The following is a 15663-nucleotide window of genomic DNA, read 5'->3' on the forward strand; positions in this document are numbered from 1 at the left end:
AGCAGTGGCCTAGAGAATCAGGACCATCCAGGAATGGGGGTGATGACAAAGACTGCCAGCACAGGCTGCTAACTTCAGTGCCCATACCACTACCCAGTTCTGCCAGCTAGTCAGCAACTATTCGCCTGCATGGCACTGACTCTCATTGCTCTTTGTTTCCACTGCTGTCTCAGGTCTCCTGGATTGACTGTTGCTCAGTGGGGATGTTCCATTCCTGTCTCTTAACTTCCCAGCATGTCTTACAATCCCTTAGGGCTTGTTCTCACAGACCAGATACGAGGTGGTTCATTCTAGCCTAGCCTTATCCCAACATGCTAGCTTTTTCTAAATGCAAATGGTTTTTCCTCTGCAGAGGAACGTTGTTTTTTTATATAATTTTTGTATTGAATTTTCTGTTTTACAATTTAAAATACTCGTCTTACATCCTTAAGATATCAGTGACTTCCCTTCTTCTCTTTCCATGTTTCATTTTACATATCATAAATCCCTGCAAATTTTACAAAAACTATACTATTCAGTATTCCATTATTGCATCCATCAAAACTTTCTTACACTGTTGAATTTATCTCAATGCAACCAGCATTTTCAGCTGTATACAATTATTTCCCATATATTCAATAAACGTTTTCCAATCCTCTCTAAACGTATGTTCTTCTTGTTCTCTTATTCCATATTTCCAGTTACAGGTAGGTAGCTGTGTTGGTCTGCCATAGTAAAAAAAAAAAAAAATCCTTCTAGTAGCACCTTAGAGACCAACTAAGTTTGTTCTTGGTATGAGCTTTTGTGTGCATGCACGAAGGTATCTGAAGAAGTGTGCATGCACACGAAAGCTCATACCAAGAACAAACTTAGCTGGTCTCTAAGGTGCTACTGGAAGGAATTTTTTTTTTGTCTTATTCCATATGTTAGGTCTGCAAGTTGTGCATATTCTGTCAACTTAAGTTGCCGTTCTTCTTTGGTTGGGAACTTGCTCTTTTTCCATTTTTGGGCTAACAAAACACGGGCCGCAGTACTAGCATACATAAATAACATTTTTTTGACACCTGGGAATTTCAGTCTGAATTATCCCCAACAGAAAGGACTCTGTTTTTTTTTTTGGGGGGGGAGTACTTTTAAACATTTTTTTCTTAATTCATTATGGACAGAGGAACGTTTTACTCATCATGTGAAATCTCGACTGCAGCTTAGAGTGATGCATCTCAGAAACAGGTTTATCACTGCAGCTGCTGTTTGTGGAAATGAGGTCTTCTTAGGCACTATGGCATCTGTGCAAAATGTGCCCCACTCCAGACCCAGGAGCAACTACACATAAAGGGTTGCACTCAATGATGTCATCCTATTTGCACACGGACTTCTCTTGCACAGCTGAACTTCCCTTTGCTCTCCACTCCCTGTGCCCCACTATCAAATCTGCTAGGGAGAGTTGGGGGAACCCCAGCAAAGATTGGGGCGGGGGACTCACAAGGGAAGGAGAAGGAGGGCAAGTTCCACAGAGCAAGTGGAAGTCTCTGTGCAAACAGGATAGCTCCACTGGATGCAATCAACGGTCACTTAGTCTTCTTCAACTCTCATCTCATTGTGTGCCACACAATTTTCACAACTTTGCCAGCCAGTAACTTACTGCTGTGCTCCCTGATACTTCCATGCTTCTTTAAACCACCGAGGGAACCCCATATTTGAGACCAGACAGGCCCATTTTCCGGGATTCTCTGACCAATTCATCAGAGAAGGAGGTTTTTCCAGCTAGCAGACCAATACAAAGTTGCCTCCCATACAATGAGAAGAACAGCGGTGTGAAGTCTGAGCCAGAAGATTTAAAAGGGGCACGGGTTTTGCATGTGTCTGATACCAATGGGGCTTTGAACAGCCAAAGATTTAAATTATTGCCACTGAACGTCTGCTGATAATATGAGCAGATCTGAAGTGCATGATAAGTAAATCAACTGAGGAACTTACTGAGGTCCCTGGGAAGACTTCCTTTGCCATCCGCTTTCAAGCAGAACTTTACTTTAAAACTGTTGGGGAAAATTAGAGAACATTTAAAAACAAAACACATTTTGTACCTGAAGCTCAAGCTACGTCTATTGATTAGCAGAAGTGAGCTTCCAGACCTACCCTTTCATGACTGTTAATAAGATCTAGTTGCATGTGCAAATTCCTTGGTCGGTGTTGTTGGGTTTAAAGAAACTTTAAAAAGTTCCCTCCACTGCTTCCTTCAGCTCCTGGTTATTAAATATACTTTCTTAAGAGCTTAGTTTATCTATTTTGGTAAGATTTTACTGCTATAACTGAGTTCTAATTAGGGCTGGTCCAAGACTTTTTGCTGCCTGAGGCAGAAGCTTCCCAAATTCCATGTACTTAGGCCAACTAAATCGCCAGTTTAACATTTCAGCACCACATCTGAAGGCAGCAGGCTAGCCTGGCTATGTGTGTATGTGTGTGTGCGCAGGGCAGGCTGTGTAGCACACAAAGCTATGTTCCTCAACACCTCATTGTTGCTGCCCATTACTGGTATGCCTCCCCCATACCAGTAAGGTCGGTCCTCACTCTTATAAAGGCAAAATGGAGTTTCCCATAAAATTGCACTTGGAGGAGTGCAAGAACTATGTTGGCCATTCAAAAGAATTGGCAAGACACGAAGCACAAGCAACTCACTTCCTTTCCACATCCTTCCAGGACTTGTCCATGGAGGCGGGGACGGCTAGAGTACATTCTCCCAATGGGGTGAACACCCTTCCATTTAGCTGGTTCTGTTGATAGGCTCTTCCTGCTTTTGGAAAGGGCTTAGAATATGACATGTTTGCAAAGCTGTCCATGCTTCCGATGGGACCGTATAACATTACACAATGAATCCACTTAAGTTTCCCACCTGGGAAGAGCCTTTGACCGTTTCTTAAACATCAAGGAAGGATTTGTATGTATGCTTGCTTCTTTGGAGCATCCACACGCTATGGACCTCACTGAGGAGGAAATTGTGCCCTTTGCTCCCTTGGATAAGGCCAGGAAGTGTGGGGAAACACATTCCCTTTTCCCCTTGTCTCTCATGGCCTCCTTTGATTGACTGAAGAGGCTCAAAAACATTTAGAGATTCCATTTCAAAATACAAACGAGTCATCTTACCACGAAACCTTCTGGCCATTTTCATTCAGTTCACAGGATTTGTCTTCCGGATTTAGAATGGTTGGGGTGACCTCTAGTCCAGCATTTACTGTAATGACTGGTCGTGCCCTTTGAAAAGAACCAAATAGTAAGCAAAACAGGGTTACTGCATGAAAGAACCACCTTGTCCTCTTTTTTTAGGCTCAGTGGGGCCTACCTCTGAGTAGACTTGTCCTAACTGGGGCTGGTGGATTATCTGCTACATCTGCATCAGCCTGGGGTCCTAATTGGGCCCTTTTGCAGGGAACAGACTGGCCAGCCTGCACTGCCCCACTACTGTAGCAGTGACCTTATAGTAGCTACTCCCAGTTTGACCACCCCTGGCGGTGGTGTTTCCTCTACTGCTGCGCTTTCCAATGCTGCAGTGGGGCCTTCATGGTGGGAGAGCTCCCCCACTGGTGAAGGTCACTGGAGACATACAGGCAGAATGTCCACTCAGTCCTATGGATCAGGGATTATGATTGCAAACCGGCTGATTGCAAACCACTCACGCTGCTGATGCTTAAACCCAGATTTGTGATTGCAGCCTAGTTGGTAGCTGCTACTAAGCTCAGCTGCTGGCCAGAGGCTGGCATGCATGGAGGTAGCTGTGTGCAACATGGAGGAAATAACAGAACACCCAGAGAACAGAACATTGTGCCCCTTGCTTGCAAGCCATTGCCCATTCCTCACCCTGATATTCCTGTGGAGACCATGAAGCTAGAGAAAGGCAACACCTCTAATAGTGAAGCAAACTTCACTCCTCAGTAAAATGAAAATATCATTGGGCTTTTCCATTCTGATTTAATTTTGAGCACTTACCTGTATAAGGCAACTTTGTCAGCACCAAAAGCACCTACAATCAAGTCTGGAAATAGAATAAAATAATTCGTTTTTTAGATTTGAGACTTTTTTTTAACGTTAAAGCTCACAGTTCTCTGATTAGCAACAGGTCTCTAGTACATGAGCAAGTGCTTCTGCTGAAGTAGGTAAACATTTAAACATGGATGCAAAAGGATAAGATTGGGAATGCTTATGGAACCTAAATCTGCTGGATTCTGTCTTAAGATTTTAAGGAGCTGCTTTGCCAGACATGTTTATACAAACACAAAAAGGTAGAGATCCATTATTCTTCTAGAGATATGTTTTTGGAATTTTGCAAGCTGATTGAACAGAGAATTATTGCTTCTTTCCCTGCCTATATCCAATCACAAATATATCAAAAGCAAATAGAAAAATGAAAAGAAACTCTTCTTCCTTCCGTCAAATATTCCTGAAATTATTATTTTTCTTTGTTCAATTGTTCAAAGTGCTAAGGTTTGTGGAGTGTTTTTTATATAACTATAAAACTCTTTAAAAGTGATGTTGTTTGTTTTATTTTATTTTATTTTATAATTCCACTATATTTCCAGAGGAGAACAAATGGTGGGGGATTTTGCAAATATTCTGAAATTGCAGATATTCTGAAATCTGAAATTCACCCCAGAATACAAGTGGTGTAGAATCCAAGAGATATCATAATGTCAGGATGCTAACAGAGTAGAACTGAGAGAATCTATTCATCCCTAGTAAAGATCAAAACCCCATGGAATCTCTTTTTCTTACGCAGTTCTGAATTGAGCTCCTCCCTGTGAAATAAATGTTGGGATTAGTTTACAAGATACAGGAACCGGCATTGCTATTATGAAAGATCACCTGGGTAGCCATTTTTGTCCACGTCGGTAGCTCCTTTCAGTGAGTATCCAAAGCTTGGTGGCATTGTCTCAGAGGCCCATTGTCCTTCAAGGACCTGAGATGGCATCCCGTTCAAACCTGTAGCTCTCCCATTGTAGATGTAAACCAGCCCTTTCTTGTCTTCTCCACCATAAGGGGCAGCAACTGCAATGTCTACAAGCAACAAAAAAGAATCTTTAGCATATCCAAATAGAAAGAAATCAAAATATATACTAGACGATTCTGCAGTAACACATATGAGTCAAGTTAGTTGGTCTATAGTTGCTACTAGACAATTTTATTTATTTTTATTTTGACTGCATCAGACCAACATGGCTACCTACCTGAATCTAGACATATGAGTCAGTGGGAGTATTGCTGGCTTATGCCCATTGGCAAAAGACAGGGCCACCAATGACAGGCGGAGCCTGAGTCAATAATATGCAGAGCCCACTAATTCCAGTTTCATCCCCATCCCTCCCCCTGTTGAGTTCTACAAGAGCAGCACGGAGACTAAAGGAAGAGGAAGGTGACTGTTCCACCCCTGAGTTGGTTGTAAGGAGGAAGGCTTGAACGTGGTGAATGGCTGAATGAGGTCAGACTCAGGTTGGTGGAACAGTGCTCCATTTGTCATAATGGACTAAAGGTAAAGGTAAAGGACCCCTGGACGGTTAAGTCCAGTCAAAGGCGACTATGCGGTTGCGGCACTCATCTCGCTTTCAGGCTGAGGTAGCCGGCGTTTGTCCAGACAGCTTTCCAGGTCATGTGGCCAGCATGGCTAAACCGCTTCTGGCGCAATGGGACACTGTGATGGGAGCCAGAGCACATGGAAATGCCGTTTACCTTCCTGCCAGAGCAGTACCTATTTATCTACTTGCACTGGTATGCTTTTGAACTGTTATGGGGAGCTTTTGAACTGTTAGGCAGGAGCTGGGACAGAGCAACAGGAGCTCACTCCGTCACAGGGATTCAAACCGCCAACCTTCCAATCAGCAAGCCCAAGAGGCTCAGTGGTTTAGACCACAGTGCCACCCACGTCCCTGATGGACTAGCCTCCACTGAGTAGAAGGCTTTGTATTCTGTTCAGATCCGTGGACTTTTTCCTGCCAATTCAGTTTTGCACCATGCGGTCGACTGGGATGGACTCAGCAACATGAGGCAAATACCGCTGAGTCAATGAGTGTTTGAACCTCCTCAAAAAGGCTCGGCTTGCACTGGTATCTCTGCCTCAGAAACGCAATAATGCTTCAACATAAATTGTATTTGAAGTGTAAAGGGTTTCTGCTGTGGGTCTGAAAATTAAAGGTTAGAGGCCTTGGGGTGGGGAGGAAGTTTCTGTATAGGCTTTCCCACTCCTTCCTCAAATCCACTCTGTAGGGTCAGGAGAACCCACCAGAAAACATATGTAGGGGGGAGGAGAGGGGGGGATCATTCCAGCTGACAAGTAGATATGCTTGTGTTGACAGAATGATCAAAACAATGTAATATCGAATTCCTCCCAATGACCCAATGCTTTACCATTGAAGCCGTCCTGATCGAGATCTCCCAAAGGTGCGATTGAACTGCTGAACCTTGCAAAAACCTCGAAGCCATTCAGCTTCATGGCCTGACTCTGAAAGCCTCCAGATGCTTGTTGGAGATAAACGGAAACCTGTCCCACTTCAAGAAGTTTGCCGTCAGAACCACGATCCATAAAGAGTGGGGCTCCTATGAGTAGATCTGCGTAACTGAAGAAAAAGAGAGAGGGGGAAGAGATCAAGTATTTCAGTCACTGCAAAAATCCCTACGTTGAAGGTGCTTCCATAGGAGTGCAACCTGGTCAGAGAGATATCACAAATGTGTCACTGGCAAAAAGGTTTCTTCAACTTACTATATTTTCTCCCACGAGTGCTAATGTGCTCATGATCTGCCCTTGTTCTGTTCAAGCACCTGGTTGGCCACTGTGAGAACAGGATGCTGGACTAGATGGGCCATTGGCTTGACCCAGCAGACTATTTTTATGTTCTTAAATCCGGATTAAAAGGGAAAGAAATATGGGCTGGCATTTTGATAGCAACAGTGTAATGTGGATCCTGAAAAATATGTGCATGCGTGAGGAACCCCAGTCCTACAATAAACACCTGTCTAGAAACATTCTTAGAACTATAGGTTCAAGTGAAGTACTTTTAAGGTTCAAAGGTTTGATGGTTTGAAAACTATGAAAATTGCAGGTGCCTAATGCTGAGCAGATCATACCCAATGTATGTTTTTAGTTTTGTTCCTTTGGCTTAATAATTTAGCCAGCATGGTGTAGTAGTTAAGAGCAGCAGACTCGTAATCTGGTGAACCGGGTTCGTGTCTCCGCTCCTCCACATGCAGCTGCTGGGTGACCTTGGGCTAGTCACACTTCTTTGAAGTCTCTCAGCCCCACTCACCCCACAGAGTGTTTGTTGTGGGGGAGGAAGGGAAAGGAGAATGTTAGCCGCTTTGAGACTCCTTCGGGTAGTGAGAAAGCGGGATATCAAATCCAAACTCTTCTTTAAAAAAGTGAAGATTCCAAAAGTCCTGTGTGCATGCACAGAACCCATTCACCCACACAGTTAAGGGGTGTGTGGGCTTTGCCAGTTTCCCTCCAGTGACAGCCTGTAGTGTTTTTCTGGAATGGCGTTCTGGAGGGGTCACTTTTCTGTAGGGTGGGGAGGTAGAAAAGCTTCACCATGTATGCAGCGTAGCCAACGGGTTGTAGCCAACTAAATTCTACTTAGGACTCAGCTATACAGCTGCAAACAAAACGTTCCAAGTGTGTTGTAATGTGCATTATACAAATGTGACACTAGGTGGTGATGTTGAGCTATGTCAAATTCACTATATTTTTCAAATCATTTTTAAAAAAAAAACATTTCAAAGTGTTTTTTTATATGTGTGTAGATTTCACCTCAGAGCAGGCTCGTTTAAATTACTGGGCCTAAGTTAATCATGTCCATTAATTTCAGGGGATCAGCTCTGAGTATGAGTAACCATGGATATAACCCAAAATTTTCTGCCCAAATACACCGAGAGCAATTAGAATGCCAGAAGACATTTAAATGTGTCATCACACAGTATGATTTAAAAGAAAACCGGCTAATCTATCCCACAAAACGAGCTGTGTCATTCATTCTCAAAAGGGCATCTGTCAGATATACCTAACACAAGGAACGAGAGGCGAGGAAAGGGAAAATAAAGGAAGAAGTGAGATAAAGAATTGAGGGAGTTGCGTGGGAGAAAGGGATGATGAGACAAGATCTGTGCTTAGGAACCTCTAGAATTACAAGCACGCCACTCTCGAGGGATTCATAGCTGTACTATGTACAATGTCTTCACAGGACGATTAAGCCATGCATGAAATGTTTAGAGATTTATATACCAAGCACTTCAGATAAGATGCATGCAGGGACCCCAGCAGAACAAGCCAGCAGAAGAAACTCTGCGTGCGTCATTGGCTTTCAATTACTCCTTTCAAATCTTCTATTTTTATCCTAAACAAGATTTTTTTCTTAAAGGCAAGCAATTCTTTCCAGGAAGAATGAAAAAAAAGCATCACTTACTCATCCCCATTGATATCTGTGGCAGCTACAGAATATCCAAAATATGCAGCCATCTGGGAGACAAGATTAAACAGGAAAATGTTGCATTTTATGTAAATACTTCAGTAAAGATATTTTGGAAATAGTGACTGCCCCCTCAATAAAAGCTCCCTTGCTTCTCCTCACTTGCATCTGGGATGTGTTTAGCTGTACTGTATATGTTAATTTGGAATATTATTTCTTTCTTATAATAAAGATGGTGTTTTTTTTTTTTTTTTTTTTAAAAACTGTTTAAAAAAGGTCCCTTGCCATGGATTCTTTAAAGGCTTTGGATTACTCCTGCCACTTTTGCCTCTGGCTCCACCCACAACTGTCATGTGGTCCCTTTAAGCTAAAATATGCCCCCCCTATAATTAATCATGAAAGAGGATTTCTCTAACCAAAGAGCAGCTCTTTATTTCAAAATAATCCCACTGATTTCAGGCACACTTGGTCACCAACCATATATGATTCCCTGTTCTTAAAAACAACTCCTAAATCCACCTTCTCCGACTTGCTGTAGGCTACTTTGTGAATTTATAACACCTAGATTCCACTAACCAAAGGCAGGTAATGTAAATCAAAACATTGCAGAGAAAACCATACCTGCTCTCCAGTAAAGTTATACATGGACGCCATGGTGTCTCCATTATAAATAGACACCTGCATGAGAAAGATATAACTTAACATCTGCACTGCACAATATTTTAGAAGTTGCTGGGATAATACCAGCTGTTAAAAGTATATTATGTAAGTTCCTTACCATGCCCAAAGTTCTTGCTGCTCTTGGGACCCCAGAGACAAAATCTGAAAATAAAAAAATACGACATGACCTGTATGGATAGTAGTCAATGACCTTCAGAAACATTTTCCATTTAGGCCGCCATTCTGCCAATAGTTGTACTACTACTACTACTACTACTACTACTACTACTACTACTAATTTATTATTTATACCCTGCTCATCTGGCTGGGTTTCCCCAGCCACTCTGGGTGGCTTCCAACAGAACATTAAAATGCAATAATCTATTAAACATTAGAAGCCTCCCTAAACAGGGCTGCCTTCAGATGTCTTCTAAAGGTCTGGTAGTTGTTTTTTTTCTTTGACATCTGGTGGGAGGGCGTTCCAAAGGGTGGGTGCCACTACCGAGAAGGCCCTCTGCCTGGTTCTTGACTTTATCCTCTAGCAACGAGCTGCAAGACTGTAGCTTTAACTAGGCGACTAGGTGATGGAGCTAGGAGCTGTGCAGAAGCCCCACAATCCCTACTAAATAGTGCTTAAAATTTACCAAAGACTCGCAAAACAGGGGTGAGAGGTGAGATACTGGCAATCAATAATGGAACTGGGGCAAGCAAAATCTTACCAAACAGGGAGCAAAAGTTAATAAGCCATACCTTCTATGCCATCATGGCTGAAATCTCCCACAGCTACTGAATAACCTGTCAAACATGAAAGGGGTAATCATGACTTATCAATGCACATGACCTATTACAACCTTAAATAAATATCAAGAGGCAGTTTTCCCTGCATCTATTCAGGTCTGTCAATCTGGCTGCTTAAATTTAAGCCATCCTAATTAGCTAATCCGATCTTCCTACTTTTGCTTGATGGGGGGGGGGGGGAGGAGGTGCTGGTGGCTCAGAGACCAGGGACAGAAAGGCTCAGAGAGGCTGCCGGCTTCGCAGGCAAGGGGTGAGCCCCTCAGGGGTGCTGCAGGCAGAATGTAGCTGGTTAGGGAAGCCATGGACTCAAAAAGGTTGAAAACAAAGAACAAAGCTTTCCAAACTGTGTGTCGCGACACGTTAGTGTGTCGGCTGCAGTGTGTAGGTGTGTCGTGCAAACACTCCCCGCACTCCTTCCGGGGCTGGAAAGGGGTGAATTTAACCTCTGGTTTGCTAGTAAAACTGTGTTGCGAAATGATGCATGCCTAAAAGTGTGTCACCAATATGCAAAGTTTGGAAAGCTCTGCCCTAGAAACTCACCAAACCACCAATGTGTGAGGCAAGAGCAGCTAGAAAGCAAAACAAACTTTGGAGAAACAAGCCATGGTTTACCTGATCATCTGTGGCACAGTTCATCATTAACTCGTGATTTGTTTTACAAACCACGGCTTAAACAATTGCTTTGCATTATGGGTGAACCAGGCCATACTGTCATTCCTAGGGGCAATTTGGCATCTGCCTGCCACTAGATTTCACTAACATCACTGGATGGGGAGGGAGGAATGAAGAACCTCAGGCTTAGTCTTACTAGGAACACAATTTTTACTAGTGTTTTACTCTCAAGTAACCTACCCAAGTAGCTGTCGTCGAAAGCAGCATTGGCCGACCGCGTTGCTAACTGGCTGTCATACTTGGTAGTGTAGACTTTAGGGTTGTATTTTGACACAATCTCAGCCACTTTATCAGAAATGAGCTGGCCTGTTGGGTACCAAGAAGAGGAGGGGACATAAAAACACAGACGGAGCTATTAGACGATATTTGCAGTCTCCTAGTTCACATTAGAAAAAGACAAATGGAAGCAAGGAGCTGGGAGTAAAAATAAGCAACCTGACACAACTTCTTTATTAAATTGATAGTTACTGAGAAGAAATATTCTATAATGACAGACACATTAATCTGCATTAAAAAAAATACAAGGAATCTTGTGGTGCTTTGAAGAGGGAGGGTGGAATTCAACATAGCACAAGGTGGGTTATGCACATGGGGAATGAGGTGCGCTCACATGACGGGTGTTTGCCTCTTCTGTTCCCCCTAAACCTGTTCTGGGGGTTCCTCCCAATCCCCTGAAGCAGATTCCAGGGTTGTGGGGTAAGGAAGAGGGGAGACCCATTGAGTGAGCAGAACTCATTCCTAACAAGTAACAACTTAGTCCAATCAAACCCCAACATATTTATGGCAGCATAAGTGGGTGGCATTGTGGTGTAAACCACTGAGCCTTGGGCTTGCCGATCGGAAGGTCGGTGGTTCGAATCCCCACGACAGGGTGAGCTCCCGTTGCTCGGTCCCAGCTCCTGCCAACCTAGCAGTTCGTAAGCACATCAAAGTGCAAGTAGATAAATAGGTAACGCTCCGGCGGGAAGGTAAACAGCGTTTCCGTGCACTGCTCTGGTTTCACCAGAAGCGGCTTAGTCATGCTGGCCACATGACCTGGAAAAACTCTGTGGACAAACGTCAGCTCCCTCGGGCAGTAAAGCGAGATGAGCGTCGCAACTCCAGAGTCGTTCGTGACTAGACTTAACCGTCAGGGGCCCTTTACCTTTACCTTTTAAGCTTTCATAGGCAGGCATTTAATTCATCAACAACATGAAGAACCAAGAGCTAACCACACATTACATGCAAATATGTATAACTAAACCCCAATGGAATCCACCCTGCTCCATCCCAGAAAAAGCCACTTTAGGATTTGAGCAGAAACACAGCCAGGGGTTTCCCCTTCTATTACTCCAAATGCCCCACAGCTGCATTTCATCCCCACAGAATTCCAAATACATGCTTGCAAAGGCAGTGCTGTAGCTACAGGGGGCAAGCTGGGGTTTTTTGCCCTAGGTGAAGCCTCCAGAGGGGAGTCACTGAGGCTGCCGACCTCTCTCTGTGTGTACACAAATGCTTGTGTGTGGGGTGCCATAATGGGTCTTTGACCTGGGTGAAATAAAGCCCAGTTTCGCCCCTGGCAAAGGTAAAGTCTTGCAAGGGTCAGGAAACCTGCAATGGGAAATGCAACTGGGAGGGACAGTTTGAAGCAGAGAAACAGCAGACAGCGAAAGTCACCACTTCTCCACTCAAAATCATCCCCTCTTCAATTAACCTTGCCAGAAAGGAAACTTCTTGCATATGGTTTATTTTGCTCGTGTCCTTAAGAGGACAGCAGAAGATTAAATAGAATGGTTAGCTTTTTAACAGCCATGTCTCACCTTGCCAGTAAAAACTTCCAGGTCCTCCAAGAAGTACTCTATCTCCCTAGGGTAAGAGTGGAAGGAAAAAGTAAGGCTGGGCAAAAAATATGTACGGTAAGTTTCTTTTCTTGTAACATCTAAGACAGGGGACAGGGACCTTTTCGGCCTGGTGGAAGACAGACTGCTCAAATTACCACCAACTGTCATTCTACACTCCCTCACAATTACCTTAACGTTCCATACTTCAAGCAATCTCCTCCCCATCCCCCTCTGAATGCAAACCATAAACATGATTTAGTACAAAAAAAATTAACCTAACCGCAGTTCCTAGATTGGACATACTGAGAAACTGTGGCAAGTTTAAACAAGGAAACAGATGCTTCCTCCTCCTCTGGCATGCCTCAGAAATGGAGAGGGAGTGTCAAACCTTAAGGTTCCAGCAGGTTCGTTCCTGTAACACTAAACTATGGTTTAGCGCTATATCCAAACCAGGTACAGTAATTGTATTCAGTGCCCTTCAAAACTCTTTAAATTGCTATCCAACCCAATGCCCTCCGAATGTTGAGAACTACAACTTCTCACTATCCCCGACCACTGGCCATGCTGGCTGAGGTTGACAGCAAAAATCATTCCTGTTTGTTTCTTTTCCCCTCCATTATCTAGTAATCAGATATACTGCTTCTGCGTGTGGAGGTTCCGTTCTTTAAGTCAGAGATGGAGAAGCTGTGGCTTTTCAATTGTTGCTGGGCTCCCAACTCCCATCAGCATGGCCAATGGTTGGGAATGATGGGAGTTGTAGTTTAGCAACACCTGAAATGCCACAGTTCCCCTATCCCTCCACCTGTTGTTGCACAGTGAAATAATGACAGAGACCCATATATATACAGTGGTGCCTCGCTAGACGAAAATAATTCGTTCTGCGAGTGTCTTCGTCTAGCAATTTTTTCGTCTAGCGAAGCACCAAGGAAGAATAGCGGTTTTCACGACGAAAAATTAAATTTTTTTTGTCTTGCGAGGCAGCCATTGACTTTTTCGTCTTGCGGGGCAGCCTTCTGGTAGCGAATGCCTTTCGTCTAGCGAGTTTTTCGTCTAGCGAGGCATTCGTCTAGCGGGGCACCACTGTATTCTGATTTTCAGACTAATTAGTGTTGTTAAAAGACAAAGGCAAATGGAAATTCTTAAATACATTGTTATATTCTGTAGCAGAATTAACCCAGTAGGAGAGATAGCATCTCCTTCTTATTAATTCCAATTCTTCCCTGATTTGCTCACATGCCCTTTGAAATCCTGAGCTGAATAAATGATTTCTGTCTAGCAGGCTACTTCCAGAAGTACCGGTATACATCTAAGCCAACAGGAGCGAAGTGTAAGAAGCCCCTTGAAAAGCTGATCTGACAGATATGCCTTTATAGAATTGATTTCTACAGACTCTTTCTCCTTTGCTGTCAGGTACTGAAAAAAGGAATACATACAGTTACAGCTTCCCTACCTGAGTAAAGTCAATGCTGAATCCACCTTGACAAAAGCCCTGTCCTTCAGCGTCAATGCTTGCTGTGAGAACAAGAGAAATGGGAAACAATAGATGGTGAAGATGTTTAACACAAATCCCTGTGCAAGAAAGACCCTGATCTGGACCAACCACTGCTCTAAGCCAAGCTGTCACATAACTTCCTCTTTTTCTCTTTAAAAAAAAAAAGGTACTTAAGATGCTTACCTGGGAGATGCCCTACCTGGTGAACTGGTGCTGGCTCCCCATTGGCCAGAAAGAGTCAGGGGTCATTTCCTCAAAAGAGAGAGCCTTTAAAAAGCTGAGCTGCCCTTGCAGGTGGGCTCCTCTATCACCAGGAAGCTGAACATCCTCACTGCCTACTCATATGTAGACTAGAAGTATTATCTTTAATGGATAGGCTAGGATTAGTCCAGTTTTTAGAGCCACAATGCTCTGGCTCATTTTTGGGGGCAGCAAGTACCGTATCTTGAGACACAGCTGGAAGTACTGCAGGGCTGTTGTGCAGTAGCTGAGCAAGCAAGCAGGTGTGAGAGGTTCTCCTGAGTGTCCTCCCTTCGCCACAAATAGCGAGTGACAATAGAGAGAAGGGGAAGGAGAGACCTCCTCTCCCTCCTTTGCCCCTCCTTCCTTCTCTCTCACTGGTGCTCCTCCTCAGCCACTGCCCACTGGTCTAGCATGGCATAGGTCTGTTGCCGCTTGGCCCCCTCCACCACCCTGACATCTCCTTTCCCCCTCCCCACTTGAGTGTCTTCCTACACCAGTGTGGTGTAGTGGTTAAGAGCAGTAGACTTGTAATCTGGTGAACCGGTTTCGCGTCTCCGCTCCTCCACATGCAGCTGCTGGGTGACCTTGGGCTAGTCACACTTCTCTGAAGTCTCTCAGGCCCACTAACCTCACAGAGTGTTTGTTGTGGGGGAGGAAGGGAAAAGAGATTGTTAGTCGCTCCTTCGGGTAATGATAAAGCGGGATATCAAATCCAAACTCCTCCTCTTCTTCTACGCCAGCATGGGCAAGAGGTTCGAGCTGTGGCTCAAGTCGCCCTGAGAGCTGGCCGTCTACCCCCGATGGCCCTGCCTATCTATGTGAGTCAAAGGGAAGAGCCTGGGTGGTGAGGGGGTCAGGAGGCAGAATGCAGGGAACCCCCACTCCACAAAGAGTGGGGGGGGGAGGATTTGGTGTCATGAAATGTGTGTGCCCCCCCCAATCCCCACCCCGCTGCGTACTTTATTTTGCCTGACCTGTCCTGTATTTTGCCCAACCCAAAGTGGCGACTCCACCCCAGACCCATAGAATTGTAGAGTTGGAAGGGACCCTGCAATCCCCTGAAAGAAAAGGTAATCTGGGGTAAGCACCAGTATCAGAAGGGGAGCTCTGCCCAGTCACACCAGATGCAACTGAGCTATGTGTATTGTGGCCTGCCATTGTGGCTTAGCCATTCCCCACCCCCCCTCAGTCCAGCCAGGCAGCACAAAGAGGTTTAGTGGGGCTCTGGCCTGCTGATATGGTTCATTTGACTTTGGGTCTCATAATCTGCGCAGGCCTGACCTACGCTAGTCAGAACAGAATATTCCCCCCCCCCACTATTGTTAAGGCTAACACAATCGATTCAAAGCACGCTGCCTGTTTCTAAACACGTCAAGTGCGAAATCTAGCATGGTGAGTATATGCTGCTTTTCTTCTCTGTTTACAGATCAGCAACCTACAAACAGCTTTGAGATGTCGCCTGCCTTTAAAACAGGAAAAGAAAGGGAATTCCAGAGCTAATCCCTCGCATGCCACAAGACAGCCCAAGGAGGCTTTTTTATGATGTAGTTAATCCCTC

General features: G+C 44.4%; 1 protein-coding gene across 1 annotated transcript in view; it reads right to left on the reverse strand.

Moving 5' to 3' along the window:
• The window catches only part of ITGAV (integrin subunit alpha V), a 65745-nt gene that overhangs the window by 18687 nt on the left and 31395 nt on the right, over positions 1 to 15663 (reverse strand). The window contains exons 5-16 of the mRNA XM_033166765.1: positions 13821 to 13882; positions 12350 to 12395; positions 10731 to 10856; positions 9831 to 9875; positions 9199 to 9242; positions 9042 to 9098; positions 8418 to 8470; positions 6370 to 6578; positions 4834 to 5025; positions 3961 to 4006; positions 3121 to 3228; positions 1957 to 2015 (exon numbers count right to left, since the gene is read on the reverse strand). Of these exons, the coding sequence (XP_033022656.1) occupies positions 1957 to 2015; positions 3121 to 3228; positions 3961 to 4006; positions 4834 to 5025; positions 6370 to 6578; positions 8418 to 8470; positions 9042 to 9098; positions 9199 to 9242; positions 9831 to 9875; positions 10731 to 10856; positions 12350 to 12395; positions 13821 to 13882 (1047 nt within the window). The remainder of the gene's footprint in view (positions 1 to 1956; positions 2016 to 3120; positions 3229 to 3960; positions 4007 to 4833; positions 5026 to 6369; positions 6579 to 8417; positions 8471 to 9041; positions 9099 to 9198; positions 9243 to 9830; positions 9876 to 10730; positions 10857 to 12349; positions 12396 to 13820; positions 13883 to 15663) is intronic.

Source organism: Lacerta agilis, chromosome 1 (genome assembly GCF_009819535.1).
Source record: "Lacerta agilis isolate rLacAgi1 chromosome 1, rLacAgi1.pri, whole genome shotgun sequence".
In the NCBI taxonomy this organism is placed as follows: domain Eukaryota; kingdom Metazoa; phylum Chordata; class Lepidosauria; order Squamata; family Lacertidae; genus Lacerta; species Lacerta agilis.